An 18,348-nucleotide genomic window follows, 5' to 3' on the forward strand; every position below is an offset into this window, starting at 1 on the left:
CCATATCAACTAGGGATCAGCCGTCCGATATCCATCCAATATCCGATATCCGGTAAAACACAAGGTGGTTTCTGATATAGGATATCCAATATAGAACATATATCGACATTCCTATCTATAACGGATATCGGGACGGATATCGGCTAGGCTAGGGACGAGGCAGATCTCGGATTCCTGATACCGGAATCCGATAACCGAATACTGATATCCAATTCAGCAGCCATCCCGATACCATCATCTGATAATTGATACCGGGACGGGCGAGCACTAATATCGAGATGGGGGGGGGAGGGAGAAAATTGATCAAAAAACTCTATGGCTTGGGTAATCTATACCAAAAAATCATTTTATTTTGAGTTAAAAAAGATCAATAAACACAAAACCTTCTTCCCCTCTCTTCCTCTTTCTCCCACTTTTTCTCTTTTTCTCCCCCCTTGTCTCTCTGAAGGGATCCGGGTCGATACTGCTCAGGTTGACTTGGCGCCTGGGTCTTGGCCATGGCGCTCTTTACCGATTCGCTATATTTCTTGCGGCGATGATGGTATTTGCTCAATCTCCGCCTCTCCAAGGCGGGCAATCTTCATCTGGGTCGTCGTGAAAATTTAGCTTCGAGGGTCTTCCAGAAACAGGATTAAAAGGGTAGAAGATGAAGCGAGGATACGTCGAGGATCGCTCATACCGCTCATCCGGGCCTCCCCATTCGAAGCCAAGACTATCCTACGACGGTGAAATTACTGGAAGAAAAAACTGCTCTTTTTCGCCTGCTTGTTCTCTTTTGCTCTGTGACGGCGAAAACCCAGTTATTTTTCTTTGATTTGTGAGTAAATTTGACGCGGGTATTTGTCGGTAGATGATGAAGGGACGAGGGACGTCACTCAGAGAGTGGCCGATCATTATAGCGCCAGGGCGAACAGAACTCTGGAGGAGCGAGAAGCGAGCCCAATCATTCATTTGAAGAAGTTGAACAACTGGGTATCTAATTATTCGTCGTGTTTTTTTACTTATTCGTCAGATTTTGGAGTTTAAGGTTATCTTTTTTTTTTTTTTCATTGATTGGCAGATAAAAAGCGTCCTGATACAACTGTATGCTCGTCCAGGAGACGCCGTTCTTGATCTTGCATGTGGGAAGGTGGGATATTTCTTTCTGTTTTGTTTAAATCCTGCTATACATGTCATTATTGGAAAATAACGTCTGGAAAGTATGTATTTTTTAGTTGAATAATTAGAACAAAAACGCGTTTAATTTCTCCTTTACTGTTGTCATCAGAGACTTGCCTGAACTTTTGTTTTCTCTGGTTGAGATTTATTGTAATACTCAGCCAAACATTTATAATTTGTAATTTTAGGGGGGTGACTTGATTAAGTGGGACAAGGCTAGGATTGGATACTACGTTGGAATCGACATAGCTGAAGGCTCTGTGAGTTTGCCACCTTTTATCCCTATGAAGTCTATCGCAACATTTTTGGAAAATAATCCGTGAATTCGAGATTAATTCAGCACAATGTTCGTACAAAATTTTATCTAGTCGAGGAAAAATCAATAGAGCGATTGGGTTGCAAATCTAAACGATTTTTGATTTTTTTCTTATTATGTTGACTAAAATTAATTCAACTTTTTATCCGGAAAGAGAGGAAGGAAATAAAATCTATGGATTGGACTCTGTTGTGGGTGTTATTCGAAGGTCCACATATTTTTTCTCAGAATATGAACAAAGTAAAACATTTGGAAATATAGTAGTTCTTTGGGTGATGGTTAGTTAAAAGGCAAAGGGTTGATATTTATAGATTTCCTATCAAAATATGGAAGATGAGGGAGAAATGAATAGGCAAGAAAAAAATGCACGTTTCATACATGCAATACGAAGTATATATACAGAACCATGGGCCAACGATCTCATATGACACTGCAGTCATATCCTTTCATATGATCAGTGGGTAATGCATATCACATATTAGCCGGGTGCAACATATTACCACCTCCCCTAAAACAGAGGAGTGGAAATCTTCCATTCCTAGCTTGGAGACAAGAGTCAGATGTTGATCTGTGGGTAATCCTTTGGTTAAGATATCTGCCAACTTTAGTTTGGTGTTAATGTGGACAATATCAAGGATCTCGGACTCCAGTTTTTCATTGATGAAGTGACGGTGAATCTCGATGTGCCTGGCCTAATCATGTTGGAGTGGATTATGGGCCAGACTGTTGGCCAATTTATTGTTACATTTAAGGGTAATCAGTTGTGCTGGTGAAAGGCCCAGTTTGCGAAGGATTCCCTGTCATCAGTGTAGCTTCACACATCCCTTCGACTTTGGTCCCTGTACGGGAGAGTGAGATGATGGTTTGCTTCTTGCTACTCCACGTGACCATTTTCCCACAGAGGGAACACTATCCGGTTGTAGATCTGCAATCCACTTGCAAGGCAGCGTTATCAGAATCAGTGTAAACATAAAGGGAAAATGGCTTACCCCTTTGGAAGATGAGGATAAGCCCGATAGTTCCCTCAAAATGCTAGAGAATCCTGTGTGCAGCTTGCAGGTGAGAAAGTTTAGAACACTGCATAAATTGACCGAGGACATTTACAGTATAAGCAATGTTAGGTTTGATATGGGAGAGGTAAATCATTTATCCAATAAGCCGTTGATAGACTAATTGATAAGTAGTACAATCTCTCATCTCATCTAAGTTTTAAATTTAGATCCATCGGAGAGGAGAGGTTGATATTGAAGGTGACTTGTCTCATGGAGGAGATCATAAATATATTTCTGCTGTGAAAGAAGAATACCCCGAAGAGTATGAGCCACTTCAATGCCCAGAAAGTATTTTAGGATACCCATATTTTTCATATCAAATTTACCACTAAGTTCATCTCCAAGGAGAATAATCTCTGCAGAATCATTCCCAGTTATAATAATGTCATCAGCGTACACCAGTAAGATTGCATATTCCAAGGCCATTCTTTGCTCTTAGAGGAGGCACATTGACTTATCCACCAGATCGGCTATCTTGGATTCATCTTCATGCTTGAAAATTCATTTCTGCGCAATATCCCATATTTCATTGTCCATATAGGAATTACTTAGTTCAGGAAGGATGGAAGCTAAGAGTCAGGTGGACATCTTCTTCAGATTGCCATTTCAGGTAAGAGTTATCTGTGGATGCTTACAGATCATTGTTCAAATGGTAGAGCTATCCTGGGGGTCAAACAATGTTCTGCTCGTACTTTGTCGACTGATATAGATCATGTCCTGGTAACAGGTTTCGTGATGGATTTTGGGGAAGATGCAAGTACCGCCTATCCCCTGGATTCATGGTACCTGTCATTGGATCTAACGGCTATGTTAAAACAAATTATGGCCGTTAGATTAACGGGAATATTTCCTATTCTATGTTTAATCCTGACCGCTAGATTTAATCCTATTCTATATGAAATCCTATATTAAATCCTAGCCGTCTATTCTCATAACGAGTATATAAATATTCGGGTTTTACTATCTAATGAATAAAAATTCTAAAGTCTCCCGTGTGGTCGCCTTTGCTGACTATCTGGTTCAGCATTCCTCAACAAGGAGAAGGCTCTTTTGGCGTTATTCTCAAGAATCAGTTGCAATAGCTGCTGAGAGGCGGGAAGTGGGATCGGGCCTGCGTCCACAGGGGAGAGCTCCTGCAAGACCTCCATCGTGTCTTTCTATTTCTTCTCTTCCACTATCACTGCCCAACTTCTCTCCATTTATCTTGTTTGTTCTTGATACGATCTACGGATATTGTTCTGACACTTATCAACAGTTGCGGCTTATCGTTGTTTTGGAAAGAATCAAGCTATTATTCTCTTCTAAGATTTCCTTGGATCTATATCAGCTCCTTTGGCCATAAATTACGCTGCTTATTAAACAAAGGAAAAACCTTTCCACTTCTTCTAATACAAGAGAGAGTGAAACAATGGCACCTGAGTGATCAAATAAGGTTCAGACTGTTGATGAAGGACACCAAATCTGCGCCATCACCAGTCACCGATCAATAAGGAAAAGTGGTCGAATGAGTGATCAAGTGATAGAATCAGGGCAATGTACCGTCTATGTTCACAGGTCGGGATAGAATCGAGGCAAACATCGCAGGAATAGCTGCCAAAGTCACTGACGATGTGCGGTACTGGAGGATGGCTTTGCCCCCGTCATTTTTCACCGATACAATTAGCTGAGGCAGAATCCCAATCAATCGTCTAAATACCACCAACGATCAGAATGCTGGTCGTTGTGAAAGAAATAGAAAAGGTCAAGAGCTGGTGCAGAATCCTGATTGATGACAGCGATAGTTGCCGATTTCATCCCGTCAGAATGATAGCTATGAAACCATGAAATATTTCCAATCCGAATATGGAAGAAGAGGGAGAAATGAACAGGGCAAGACAAAAAATGTGTGTTTCATTCATGGGAATACGGAGTATATATACAAACCCATAGGATGACGGTCTCATTTGATGCAATGTCTTTTCATACAACCCATTAAGAAATGTGTTGCACATGTTAGCTGGGTGCCACATATTAACAGGCAAAGGGTTGATATTCTATCATTGAGCTTTATGAATGGAAATTTTCGAGCTAATATTTAATGGATATCGTTGTCGTTTGATGAAAGTGCTAACTAGACTCCAATTTAATATTTTCTCTTAAGCAGATATTTACGAAGGTGAAAATTAATTGTTTGTTTCTTTATTGAATTCAACATTTAATTTTATTTTAAATTTTTGCGGGGATGATTTCAGATAGAGGATTGCAGGGCCCGCTACAATGGGGAAGCTGATCAGCAAATGCGGCGCAAAAAAATTGGTTTTCCTGCACGTTTGTTCTGTGGAGATTGTTTCGAGGTATATCACCCATTTCCGTTTACTTCAGGGTTTTTATTATCTTCTAATTGTTTATCTCTTGATAACCGTTATTAATTTATCTATACCTCGAAAGGCCATATATCTTAGCTTTTAGAAATTACTTGTTTGTGCATTTTCAGGCTCGCTTGGATCAGATATTGGCTGATGACTCGCCGTTCGATTTATGCAGTTGTCAGGTAGCTCAAATTCATTGATTCTCTAAAAAATTCAAATAGTGCTGGAATTGGTTATTTTTATGCTTATTTTTAAATGATCAACCGGACCAGCAATATAATGCAGGACAATGCTCTATCATATCTTAATCGGTACTTTTGAATTGGTTATTATATGTCGTCCTAATTATACCTTCCTGATCATTATAATAATTCTCTCATAAATTTTCTTCAAAAAAATAGCTCTCATGAAAAGTTTTTTACTTGAAGAAATTCAAGAAAACTCATTCTAAGAGGTAATTATGGGGTTTCATTAATGCTGTGCTGACTTGTTAGCAGTTTGCGTTGCATTATTCGTGGTCAACGGAGACACGGGCAAGGAGGGCTTTGGAGAATGTGTCAGCTTTGCTCCGGCCTGGTGGAACGTTTATTGGAACAATGCCAGACGCCAATGTCATCATTAAAAAACTTAGAGAAGGTGGTGTCATTCACATTGCCCCTCCCTTCTCGTATTTTTCTTATAAATTCTGTGGCTGCATAAAACATAATCCTCGATGGTGAGAAGATAATTCATGTATTTTCCTAACCCCTTGCAAAACTTGGAAACCTCTAGTGTCATTGAGTCCGTTTGGTGGGAAAACGATGGTGAGCGTTCTTCCATGGAAAATGTCTTAAATTAAAGATGTAAATATGCATTTTGTTGGAAGCAGGAGTTTTCATGTAATTGTCTTATAGTAAAGCTTTAGTTTAATTGAGAGAGGTCTTTCATGTAATTTTCCTATCCTCATTTAAGACCAGAAACTTCTAGTGTAATTGAGTCCATTTTAATATACTTCTGTTTACTTCAGTTGAGTCCTTATCATCTTCCTTCTTTCTCTCTATGGAGTTCTATACTTTTCAAATGGCAGATAGGCGTTATCTTATGCCAAAAACAATAGATTGTAGGGTTAAAGGGCGTTAATGGCCTGATCCTAAACAGTGGGCTTGTGAAATTTGATTTGATCCCCCTTATTTAATGCTGTAAAATGGGGCATATCTTGGACCTCTCTAAACAATTAATTAGATATTTATGTGCAGCCGAGGGCCTGAGATTCGGAAATGATGTGTATTCGATCTGCTTTGACGACGCATACAGACATAAGGTGGCCTCCATTGCTTCACTTTATAATGGTTCGGTATTTTGGACTTTTCACTGTCATAACTTGCCATCTTTCTTTTAAAAAAAATGACTTGCCGTATTTATGTTTTCTGTTGGAAAGTGCCCTTTTCTTTGAATGAGTGCATTAATTTTTTTACGTTTGATTGTAGTCATTCTTTTGCAAAGTTGAGATTATATTTTCTGCGTTCAACATTTAGGATGAAAAGAAATTTGAACGCTGTAATTTCTTCATATGATTTGTCCGTACATATGTTCTACATTTTTAATTTATCCTTGTAGAGGCTTTATTAGGTATCTTACTGAAGCGTTAGATGCAGTTTTTCGCTCAAAAAATAGTGGTAATAATTTTGATATCCAGTACGTGTTTTAAATCAAGATACTTTATCTACAGAAATTCCCCTCTTCTTCCCCCTTTGGCATCAAGTACCAGTTCCATTTGGAGGTAAAGAGTGCTCCACACATTCATTCTCAGTTTTTCTGATCTTTGGTCGTATTTTTTTTAAAAGAGAATGCCTTTCTCCCTCTAATTTGTAATTGTGCTGCAGGATGCTGTAGATTGCCCCGAGTGGATCGTCCCTTTTCACGTCTTTAAATCTTTAGCTGAAGAGGTGGATCACTCTCTCTCCCTCTCCGCCCCTCTCCCCCCCCCTCTTTGTCCCTTTCCCTCTCCCCCCCCCCCCCCCCTCTTTGTCCCTTTCCCTATCTCCCCCCTCTCTCTGTCCCACTCACTCTCCATCTTTTCCTCTCCCTCTCTCTCTGTCCCCCTTGCGCTCTCTCTCTGTGTCCCTCTCACTCTCTCTCTCTCCCACTCCCTCTCCCTCTCTCTCTCTGTGTCCCTCTCTCTCTCTGTCCCTCTCACTCTCTCTCTCGCTCTCTGTCTCTCGTTCGCCCTGTCTCTCTCTCTCTCTCTCTGTCTCTCTTTTCTCTATTTCCATCCTTTATCATCATTAACCTGACCAATGAAAGTCCTGGCTCACTTCCTGCCTACCGAAAACCTTCTCTGCTGCTAACCTTGTTTAATTAATCCATGTACCTTATGTTCCACAGTACGATCTGGAACTCATTTTCGTGAAGAACTTTCATGAGTTTGTTGACGACTTCTTGAAGAGGCCTGAGTTTGTTGACCTTATGCGCCGGCTTGGTGCTCTGGGTGATGGCAGTCAAGATCGAAGTAAGTGACTTTGTCTCATCAAGATGATATTACCCTGGACCCAGAGGGCTATTTCTGTTCTTTTTCCTCAAGGGTATGTTTCTCCTTAAGTATCTTTTAAGGAGAGCAGCGTAGAAGCTGAAGTAGATTTAGCCTGTTGGTCTCATCCACCATAGGAAGTGCCATTTTTTAGAAATAAAAATGGTCAAATTAGAAGTAGCCACTCCCCTGTGGAAGATATGGTCAAATTATTTCTTCAAAAAAAAGAAAGAAATGGTCAAATTAATATTTCATCAATACTGGTTTAACGTTTTGTTTGTATAGGTACTCTGTCAGCGGTGGAGTGGGAGGCATCTTATCTTTATCTGGCATTTGTTCTAAGAAAGGTGGGTTTTGTCTGTCCTTCTGGACTCTGCTTTATTTATTTACAAAATTTGTGGTGCCAGCGTGGAAATTCTGAGTCGACTACGAGGAGCAGCCGAGGTGGCAGAGGGCAGACCCAGATATCCAAAGGCGATGTCACCTTCGTCTGATGGCGCCGGCAGGCGGTTGATGTTGTCAGTGGGCCATCTTTGGAAACTGGAGGTGGCAGTTGAATTTGGACGTTTTGACTTGTCCTATTTCTTACAGAATAAAATTTGTTTTCACCTTTGGGTAGATGTCTCAGTGAGAGTGAAAATGGGGAGGATAGAGATGGGGAGAGGGGGAAGGAGGGAGGAGGATAGAGGCTTTTTGCCATCCTAGCCATGGATTCATGATGAAGATGATGACAATAATGATGGATGAAGAATTTGATTTCTCCCCAAATATGACACTATCTGGACTCTCTTTCTCACTCTGTCTCCCCCTTTTTCTCGTTCTCTCTTGCCGCCGTAGCTGCCACTACTTCTTGCCATAGCAGACATTGATGCCCAGCTCCATAGGTTTCTGTTGGTTTCTGTTTGAGTTATCTATTCCTATCTCTTTATCCCTTACCACTGTTTCCCATTATCAATTCTCTCTCTCTCTCTCTCTCTCTCTCTCTCTCTCTCCTCTCAGATCCTTATGTCTTATTATTTCTGATAATGTGGACATATATTATAGGATATATTGACAGTAGGAGGATGATATGATACTGGTCTGCACATAATGGAAGCACTGTCCCGGTATCGTGTCCACCCTGTTTAAGCCTGGGGAGGCCCAACCGGCGGACACAACGCCTACAAGAGATGTTTGGCACACCCAATTTTCATGCCAATTATCCCCATCCAGGGGGCCCTTTAATCTAATCCTTCTCATCTACTCTCTCTATCTACTCTCTCTATCTAGCCTTGTACTAAAGAAAAAAATTAAAATATTATTGCTTAAATCAGATATCTTAATTCGACATTTTTACCCCAAATTCTGGTTTATCAGGAGATAAAAGGGAGGAGTTTGAGGGTTTTGAACTGATTTGATTTGGTTTGCAGAGAAAGGAACATAATGCTTAAGGAATATATAGAAAGAAGAGATGCATTGGAGATAACAGGAAAAAAATATTTTCGAAATAAAGGGGTGATGAGTGTGCACTAAAGAAGGGAGAGAGAGAGATCAGGAAGCATGAATTGAAGAAAAGTATGAAGATATGTTTTGGTGTTTTTAAGGGGGTGTGCAGAATCAAAATTGTCGATGCTTATGAACAAGACACACTACTTGAGTCTGCATCTGCCACCTAGACCAGGATATTTGCATTATTAAAGCTAAGGAAGCTAGAAAAAAAAATATTCAACATGGAGAACTTCAAAATACATTTGTATATCAAAGGATATCATGATGCATACAGCGGATCAATCCTAGGGCAAGCTCCAAAAGTGAGGAGTGAAAACAAGTGGTGAGGGGTTCATACATAGGGTAAGCCCTGAAATTTCCCTTTCTCCCTCTTAAAACTCTTATAAATCTGGGAGATTACAATTTCCAGCATTTAAAACTTTCCATGGTTCCAATCAACTTCCCTGCTGGTACACGCAAGGATGTATGTGCTTGCTTTCAAGGATGCCGAATGAATGCAACTACTGGACCTTTATATCTTCATTTATACTTGACCTGAAAGACAAAGATCTTTTGCACCCTCCTAGATTTTTTTCACTTTGCCTAAGGCTTAAATTTGAATATTCTCTTTCATTGTCACCTATCCTACACAATATAATCTTTACTTAAATTCCCCTGGACAGAGTGTACAAGTGACCCTAGCAATAGATGCATGTACACGCATCACGGGTCGTGACATGAAAAGTGGGCCCTCACAAGTGAATGAATGATCAGGTCATGGGGCATGGAATGTACCATCCATCATCCTCTGCACCAAAGTACTACACACATTGAAATTCATGACTTGTGAGACTATTTTTACTTGTCTTCGTAGAAGTCAAGTGAATAAGTAGAAATTACACTTCATAATTCGGGTAAAAGTCATAAAAACAGGACTTGAGTAGAATTGAACGACGCATGAAATGTGGTCAGGACATTGGACAAAACAAGTATAAAACTGTAGCTTCATATATTTTACGTGATATATATGATTTAAATGTGCCATATAAATCTGTGATTCACTTTTGACAATAATGTTATATGAAAAAATTACATCATACATACCTCTTCAGCTTCATTCTTGAATTATTAGAAAACTAAGAGTACATCAATAAAAGGTTGACGATAATAAACCATGGAAAGCCCTTATTTTGGAACTTACGTAGATTATATTAATCTAAGCGTTTCCTTTTGGAACTTACGTAGATAAATATAAAAATTGAACTCTATGGAATCCAACCAAAGATAATGTAATGGATGCAAAGTGACTCTACATCAGAGGGCTTGTGCTAAAGTTCAATCCAATTTTTGGGAAAAAATCAGATAACCCACATGAATATTTTCAAAAAAGATTAGCCAAAATATCAAGAAGTTTAATAATTTCACAAGTGATAAAGAAAAAACAATAATACTCCTTTGTACTAGAACATAGAAGAAAGTGGTGTCAACGAGCTCTAGAAGAAAGTCATCATCTTCATCACCATCATCTCTCGTCGTTAGTCCTCTGTTAACTTCATTCATATATCTGACAACTAAAGAATGTCGATGGCGGGTTTCAATTGACTACTACATAAACTCTAAAACCAGGATGTCAATGACTGTTTTTGGATGACGATGACGATTTGGTCGTCTACAACATCAAGCCCCACCACTAGTGTTGGACATTAAGGTCTGAGGACCTGTTTGACTGGACCGATCCAGAACCGTAGGTCCTCCATTTGAGGGTAGACAGGTTTTGAAACAGGTTTAGTTCCAAGGGTCAAACCAGACAGGAACCAGAAGTTTATTATTTATTATATATTTAATATTTTTTTATAAAATTCTAAAAAGATCAAATCAAACTCAACCGAGAGGTTTCTATTGAGCTCAGCGTAGAAGCCATATTTTTGACCATCTATGAAAGAAAATAACTTTTCTACTTTGACTCTGACATTGACTAGTCAACAAGAAAAGACTGGAAAAGACCGGAACAAGACCGTCAAACCCTATCCACCACGACCCCCCCCCCCCACCACGTTTGCAAAGCGAGACGTCCATGTCAGCATCCACGTCAGAGTCCACATCAGCATCTATCCGTACGGAGTAGTTAATTAGGGCCGTTGATAAAGCGCAATGCATGACGTCAGCTTAACAGATAATTCATAAGTCGGCGCCGCAATACCGCTCTTCCCGCGCCAACCAACGCGATGGCGCCACGTCACACAACGGCTACTTTTTCACGCGTTTGCCCTGGTCGGTCGGGAAATTGCAGGAAACACTTCAAAGATGAATAATTACGAGACGGTTCTAGAAAATAGGAAAGTAAAAATCAAAATATTATTGTTTGGCATTTTGCCCTGGCAAATTCGGAATTTGGAGAACAGGGAGGAGAGAGAAAGCCGAGCGGGTATAAATAGGGAGGAGCGTGCGAGAGGAGCCGTCGTTATCATTCGAGGGTTTAGCGGGTGTTTTGAGTTTGCCGGGCGCGGGGAAGATCGTCAGTCGAGCAGGTGCGATTTTTCTTAAGTTTTCTCATTGTCTCGGCGTGATTGTTCGACGTTGTATGTTTTCGGAGGAATTTCGTTCTCAGTTAACCGTGGCGGATTTCTTTTTTTAGGGTTTTTTCAGGGTTATTTAGGGTTTTTGATTCTGAATGTGTATCTGAGCTGCACTCCGTATGGTGGATATGATTCGAATCTCAAAAGGATTTCGTCAATCTGTTGGTGCAGGTACTTGATAGTCTTTGGCGAAATAAGGTTGGAAATTTGTGCGGTCGAGAGCTGCTGTTCCAGGTCGTATTCTTGGTTGTTATCCAGAGAGGTGCTGAGCAGGTGCGATTTCTCTTCCAAGTTTTCTGATTATATTGGCGTGATTGTTTGACGTTGTAGAGTGTCGGAGAAATGATGTTTTCGGTGAATGGTGGTGGATTTTCTTTTTTTAGGGTTTTCTAGGGTTTTTGATTCTGAATGTACATTTGAAGTGCATTTCGTATGGTTGATCTGAAAGGGCTTTCGCTAATCTGTTGATGCAGATACTTAATAGTCTTTTGCGAAATAAGGTTGGAGCTTCACTTCCAAAGCCGCTGTTCCTGGTCGTATTCTTGATTGTCGTCCAGAAAGGTTTGTTTATCATGTAACTGTATTTTCGTAGGGTGTTTGATTCGAATAAATAATGTTTATGTATCTGATTAGAATCTAAACGCATATTACATGATATGATTGGTGCAGATACTTGAGATTCTTGGGCGAAATTTTCGCAACCGTTCATGACAGCGCAAGATTTAGAAACAATGAACAATAACGGTTGTCGGAGGAAGCATGGCGGAACTTCTGGTGATGGTTCGAAGAATGTGTACTACACCCGCATCATTGGAAGGAAGCGGGTCCTCCCTAAAACTCCGGAAAAGTTACCCGTTAAAAAGATTTGCTGTTCTTCATCCGAGGAGCTGTTTCAAAGGCCGCTTATCCGTACACCGCCTCGTCCCAAGTCCTCTAGTCAGCTTAGCCGTCTGCCTGAAGATCTGTTGGTGAGTGGGCTACTGTTATTCATTATTTTAACTATGTTTGATTGTCGTTTTCAATAACGGGTTAGTTTTTTTTATTACTTATAATAACCGCTGCCTCCATTATTTATATTTTTAAGTAAGTTGTGAACATTCTTTTCACTAACCATTTACTTTTTTTTCATTTGTTTTATTTTCACTAACCATTTGTTTTTTTTTCTATTTTTTCATTTGTCATGAGAAAAACAACAATTCATTCACGGTTCTTTTTTTGTTTGCATGTTGAATTTTTTTATTCCCCCTTCATCCGTGGCGGTTATTTATCAGATATCTAGCTAATAATATTACTTAACGTGTTGGAATCCGGATCGAAGTGTCGTAGTGATTATTGCGGTGCCGTAACCCTTGAATATTATTAGATTTAATTATTTTCTTCACTATTTTTCATCATTAAGCCTCATTCTTCTTGGAGATCTAGTTATTTTTGAGCTACGCTCGGGTGTTGGTGATAACGAATCTCTAGAGTGCTGTCCAAATTCAGTATTATGTTGCTTCCTGGATGAATCATGATCATTTTCTTTCCTATTTTCGTGGAGTACAGGTCAACATTATATCCAGGGCTAATCATGGGGACTTGAAACATTTCCTTCTGGTGTCTAAATCCGTGAGAGATGCTGTAAGTCTCTCTATCTCTATCTCTCTCTCTCTCTCTCTCGTCTCCCTCTTTATTGCGCTCTATTTATCTGTCTACATCTCTCTCCCTTTTTTGTCTCACTATCTCTCAATTATTAATCCACCCAATAATTTACCTATCTGTTATTCATCTATTCATTGCACTCTATCTATATATTTAAATTTCTCTACCTATCTATCCATCTATTTATCTATCTATTTTTTTTTAAAATCAGTTCTCTGATTGTCTGTCTGCCTTGCGCAGGTGAAGATAAGCAAAGAAGTGCACTTCGACTTAAAGACCCCAAGACCGGGACTAAGAGGGTTTCATCACATTGGGTCAGAAAAAGCCCAAAATCTTGCCGACGAAGAAGAGCAGGAGGCGCCGAAGGCACCGAGAAGGCTCTCTCGAACACGAGCCTGCGGCAAGAGCCTTGCCGACATCACCATCGCTCTGTTCCCCGACGACGACGCAGAGTACTGATTCAATCAAGAGAGCGGTGCCGGCTTCTTATCCTATTCCTTTATTTCCTTCCATTTGAGTAGGTATTATGGGTGGGCATCTTCTTGATGTCTCCCATCTGATGATGATGTGTGTATAGAGTGATGCCATCAGATGGTGATGATTAATTAGGTTTAGCATATATGCTTAGTAAGAGAAGATAGAGATATAGATGGATGAGGCATGAGGTGTGGGTTGTCTTCAAATTTCTAGTTTGAAGATTGTACAGATAACTTGCATATTCATTGTCTTATTCTTGTCGGTGGATAATTCCCTACCTTCTACTTTTTGAACTTCTTATCTTTTCTTTTTATTTGAATATATTTAATCATCAAATAATCCGTGCCCGTGCTAATGACATTTGAATGTGATAAAAGTACTTCAATATTATTACGAAGATCAGAAGTTATCCTGATTGGTTGTTCATATCCTTATGAAGAAAATATTAACACATTTCTCTTCAGTCATAGGGTTTTGCAAATTCAATCATTAAGAATTCAATCATAAGGATTATGTTATGCTATGATGTTGAAGTACTTTTATCACATTCAAAACGAGGTAGTATTTAAAGGGAGGGCGGCTTCGGTGGCGAATGCCGCTCATGATGTGGAGGCACTGATGCCTTTTTGGGGTGGAGGGAGAGGATAGCTTATTTGAGTTTGACTGTATTTTGTTTGTACAAAATCTTTACCGTTAATGATAGCAGGTAGGCCACCGGTTTCGGGTGGTCTTCCTTATTGTTAAAAAAAAAGATTATGTCATGATGTTTGTTTAGTCCTTCAATAAAATCACTAGATGTCATGATTATGTTTGGTTTTTGCAAATTCTAGAGATGTTATGAATCTAGGAGCCTCCAACTCTTCGTTAGCAATTTGTTTCATCTGGGGATTCTCATGTTAAACTTCTGATTCTGTGCAATGGTAGAGTTTTTTGCACAAGTAATCTTTAATCTATGGACCAAGAGGAGAAATATAAATACTGTGTTTATGCTTGAATTTTATTAGAGATATTGAATATCAGCTCGTCAGATTGTGTCAAGTTAGAAGAGCCTGTCATATCACAATGAAGTATAATTTTTTGTCACTTACTCTTGGTTTCTTATTGCCTCTCAACTATAGTCCAAAATCTCACGGCCTATCATATCAGACTTAGATTTGTTGTTTACATATCATGCCTAATTTTTTTGTTGGCTAAAGGTAATATGACTATTTTCCCAAAAACATAGCCGTTTCCTGAAATAATTTGATTTTTCCCAAGGTGATATTCAAGTACGTCATAATTTTCTATGTTCCTAAAACATGTTTATAAAATAAAAAATAAGGTTTCCCATTTTGCGTCCGTCAACTTGACAAAATGATCACCTATGAAGCATATTTGGTACAAGTAGATAAACAATTTGTACCTAGGAAAAATCTTAGAGATATGATATCATAAAAGCCCAAATAATCGATCATACATATAGATAGCGTTTATTTTTGAATGCGCCTTCACCACACTTCAGCATGATACCTGCTAGCTCTGAAGTCTGGGAGAAATATCGTTTGACAATATCTTACAGTGGTATTTAGTACTGGGTGTTGCCAATTTCTTGAAAAATCAGGTACGAAAGCATCCTGCAAGGTCTTAATGCACTTGAATCTCCTGGCATAGTTTGATTGATTTTATCTTCATTTCAATCCACACCAATTGTATTGTCACATGTTACTCTATTGGAAAATTTCTTGTGGGCCATTCTAAGTGAATATCAATGCCTTCGCTGCTTTGACGACCTTGATTACCTCATATTTCTTTGATCTAATGACAAATAATGGCATCAAAGAGCAATCAAGATATCAACCAAAATATTTTAGGATATTCCAGTCTTCACTATTGTTTGGAGTGGAGATGAAGCATATTGTTAGTTTATCTTGGCCCTTTCTCTCTGGGAGGGGAAAAACCAACATCTAATACATTGAGTTCTTTGTCACTAATGTCTAATGACCTTACTCTTTTATGGGCCATCCCAAGCTTGTTACAGATGTTGACATTCTTCTCAAACAGCAAAAATAGTGAGTTGGTCAAGTCCTTGGAATTATTTGACCTGTTGACCTTGGATGTGCCCCTCTCTTTGATCTGGTCAATTTGGTTGTACTTTGCAATGATGTTAACTCCACGCGGTAGTCATACACAAAGTCTTTTCAAGTTGGTTAAACTGTCTTGTCAATATGTTAGAATGGGAATGGTATGACTTTTACCGTGGACAGATAAAACATAATCTATTTAAAATTCATGAGATGCATAGACGCTGGATCACAACCATTAGAGTTTTGACTAAAAACGCAGTTTTGTAGGAAGTCAAATCTACGTACATTCAAGGGATTTAGATTACAATCTAGATTATCTGATTAATGTATATGCAATAGAGTTGGCACTAACAATAGAAACTCTATAGTCCCAATCATTTACCATTTTTCTTAGCCGTAGGGTTCACAGATTGTTATCAGAGTTATGGAATCAGGTGCAAATGTAAAGTCACAACTACAGGCCAATAATATTTATACCTCCTTACAAGGTATCCACTCCCTTTCATAAATGAGAAAAAAACATTATGTGATGTGCTATGATTAGATCCAAACGTCACCCAAAATCTTTATTTAATATTGACAAGGACAATTTAGAACATCTCTTTGGGCCAGACATCCACCTTGACTATGCCAAATGGGCTGCAAAGTATGCAAACTTCTAAAACCAAGAATCTTACAAGAGATGTAACGACAAATATACCACAGATTCACCTCGCAAAGTATGCAAACTTCTAAAACCAAGAATCTTAAAAGAGAGGTAACGACAAATATACCACACAGATTCACCTCGCAAAGTATGCAAACTTCTAAAACCAAGAATCTTAAAAGAGAGGTAACGACAAATATACCACACAGATTCACCTCGCAAAGTACAAATTGACGTCTGCTAATACTGAAACCATTTAACCTGTCGTCTATCCTCCAATTTCTTGGAAACCTCCTGCACTTCCTCGTTCTGGCATTCACATGGCCTGTCTTTGCAAAGATGTGTATAATGAAGAGGGAGGAAGAGAGAGATAGAGAGTGGAGATAGATAGAGAGAGAGATAAAGAGAGACAGAGATGAAAAGGGATAGAGATAAAGAGAGACAGAGATGAAGAGGGATAGAGATAAAGAGAGACAGAGATAAAGAGAGATAGAGAATGAGAGAGAAGAGACAGAGACAGAAGAGAGAGATATAACGGACAGAAGTAAAGACTGTAGAGAGAAATAGAAGAGAGAGAGATATAACAGACAGACGAAAGACTGTAGAGAGAAATAGAAGAGAGAGAGAGAAGGAGAGAGACAGAGACAGAAGAGGAGAGAGAGATTGACAAAGAGGAGACAGAGACAGAAGAGTGAGAAGAAGAGAGGGAGGGAGATAGACAAAGATTTAGAGAGATATAGAGAGAGAGGAGACAGAGACAGAAAAGGAGAGAGGAGAGAGAGATTGATAAAGAAGAGACAGAGACAGAAGAGGAGAGAGAGAAGATAGAGAGAGAGAGGAGAGAGATAAAAGAGAGAGAGCATAGAGAGAGAAGAAACAGAGACAGGAGAGGGAGGGAGAGAGAGAGAGAGAGCGAGAGAGAGGGATAGTGAGAGATAAATAGAGACAGAAGAGACATACAGAATAAAGAGAGAAGACAGAGATGGAAGAGAGAGAGACAAGAGAGGGAGGCAGAGAGAGGGGGGATGGAGAGAGAGAGAGGAGGGAGAGAGAGAGAGAAGAGAGAGAGAGAGAGGGGAGAGAGAGAGAGGAGGGAGAGAGAGAGAAGAGAGAGAGAGAGGATGGAGAGAGAGAGAAGAGAGAGAGAGGATGGAGAGAGAGGAAAGAGAGAGAGAATGGAGAGAGAGAGAGAAGAGAGAGAGAGAGAGGAAAGAGAGAGAGGGAGGAGAGAGAGAGAGAGAAGAGAGAGAGAGAGGATGGAGAGAGAGAGAGGAGGGAGAGAGAGAGAGAGAAGAGAGAGAGGGAGGAGGGAGAGAGAGAGGAGAGAGAGAGGATGGAGAGAGAGAGAAGAGAGAGAGAGGATGGAGAGAGAGAGAAGAGAGAGAGAGAGAGGATGGAGAGAGAGAGAAGAGAGAGAGGATGGAGAGAGAGAGAAGAGAGAGAGAGAGAGGATGGAGAGAGAGAGAAGAGAGAGAGAGAGGAGGGAGAGAGAGAGAAGAGAGAGAGAGGATGGAGAGAGAGAGAAGAGAGAGAGAGGATGGAGAGAGAGAGAGAAGAGAGAGAGAGGATGGAGAGAGAGAGGAGAGAGAGAGAGAGGAGAGAGAGAGGAGAGAGAGAGAGGAGAGAGAGAGAGAAAACAGCTGTGCAGTCGGTCCAAGAGGCTTCCTGACGTCAGAGTGCTAACCTATCTTCCCTGAGACTCATACTGCTACTTATAAGTTATAACTTATACCTACCAATCTGAGGCTCTCATATCTCCCCGTCAATCCAAAAGTAAGCCCCTTTCTTTCCTCCCACCTTCAGGACCTTTTCTTCTACCCAATTATCTATCATAAAATAAAATACAGAAAGAAAGAGACATAAGCGGCAGGTCCTCTCCTCTCTTGGTCCACCATGGAGGCATAGACACCAGCATTATAGCGACTAAAGCCGCCTAAAATATCCCACCTTAGTGGCTCGCCCAAAAGACAGCCATACCCACTCCAATCTACAAGATTACCAGGCTTCTTGCGCATCAATCCAGGACCAAAAACGGAAGATCCAAAAATCAAGAAGAGATGTCAAACAAGTAATCTACAGCAGCCCTGACCAAGATCGA

The 18,348-nt window shown here is 39.9% G+C and overlaps 2 protein-coding genes across 4 annotated transcripts; both read left to right on the forward strand.

Moving 5' to 3' along the window:
• Positions 1–408: 408 nt before the first annotated feature.
• On the forward strand, positions 409–7,992 carry LOC144704542 (mRNA capping enzyme family protein). 3 transcript variants are annotated; one of them, XM_078576993.1, is made up of 13 exons: positions 410–725; positions 851–972; positions 1,061–1,129; positions 1,347–1,418; positions 4,758–4,859; positions 5,000–5,056; positions 5,369–5,510; positions 6,110–6,174; positions 6,583–6,633; positions 6,737–6,799; positions 7,239–7,362; positions 7,666–7,727; positions 7,788–7,992. In XM_078576993.1, the coding sequence occupies exons 1-13, from the start codon at positions 647–649 to the stop codon at positions 7,872–7,874; spliced, it is 1,095 nt and encodes a 364-aa protein (XP_078433119.1). In that variant the 5' UTR covers positions 410–646; the 3' UTR covers positions 7,875–7,992. The 3 variants fall into 3 exon arrangements, with proteins under 3 accessions (XP_078433121.1, XP_078433119.1, XP_078433120.1); XM_078576994.1 differs by having other exon boundaries at positions 411–725; positions 5,372–5,510; XM_078576995.1 differs by lacking the exon at positions 1,347–1,418 and having other exon boundaries at positions 409–725.
• A 3,264-nt stretch (positions 7,993–11,256) lies between these two features.
• Positions 11,257–13,839, forward strand: LOC144704125 (F-box protein At1g61340-like). The gene is made up of 6 exons (XM_078576377.1): positions 11,257–11,375; positions 11,595–11,696; positions 11,897–11,984; positions 12,093–12,391; positions 12,969–13,043; positions 13,305–13,839. The coding sequence occupies exons 4-6, from the start codon at positions 12,131–12,133 to the stop codon at positions 13,521–13,523; spliced, it is 555 nt and encodes a 184-aa protein (XP_078432503.1). The 5' UTR covers positions 11,257–11,375; positions 11,595–11,696; positions 11,897–11,984; positions 12,093–12,130; the 3' UTR covers positions 13,524–13,839.
• Positions 13,840–18,348: the final 4,509 nt, after the last annotated feature.

This window comes from Wolffia australiana, chromosome 6 (genome assembly GCF_029677425.1).
Source record: "Wolffia australiana isolate 7733 chromosome 6, ASM2967742v1".
Classification (NCBI taxonomy): domain Eukaryota; kingdom Viridiplantae; phylum Streptophyta; class Magnoliopsida; order Alismatales; family Araceae; genus Wolffia; species Wolffia australiana.

Bases quoted from the DNA above. Each gene is read 5' to 3' on its own strand.
- LOC144704542 (XM_078576993.1), top strand. From the start codon at position 647: ATGAAGCGAGGATACGTCGAGGATCGCTCATACCGCTCATCCGGGCCT. The intron at 5,511-6,109 runs GTGGTGTCATTC...ATTTATGTGCAG, and splicing joins CATTAAAAAACTTAGAGAAG to CCGAGGGCCTGAGATTCGGA. The intron at 6,634-6,736 runs GTAAAGAGTGCT...ATTGTGCTGCAG, and splicing joins AGTACCAGTTCCATTTGGAG to GATGCTGTAGATTGCCCCGA.
- LOC144704125 (XM_078576377.1), top strand. From the start codon at position 12,131: ATGACAGCGCAAGATTTAGAAACAATGAACAATAACGGTTGTCGGAGG. The intron at 12,392-12,968 runs GTGAGTGGGCTA...CGTGGAGTACAG, and splicing joins GTCTGCCTGAAGATCTGTTG to GTCAACATTATATCCAGGGC. The intron at 13,044-13,304 runs GTAAGTCTCTCT...TGCCTTGCGCAG, and splicing joins CTAAATCCGTGAGAGATGCT to GTGAAGATAAGCAAAGAAGT.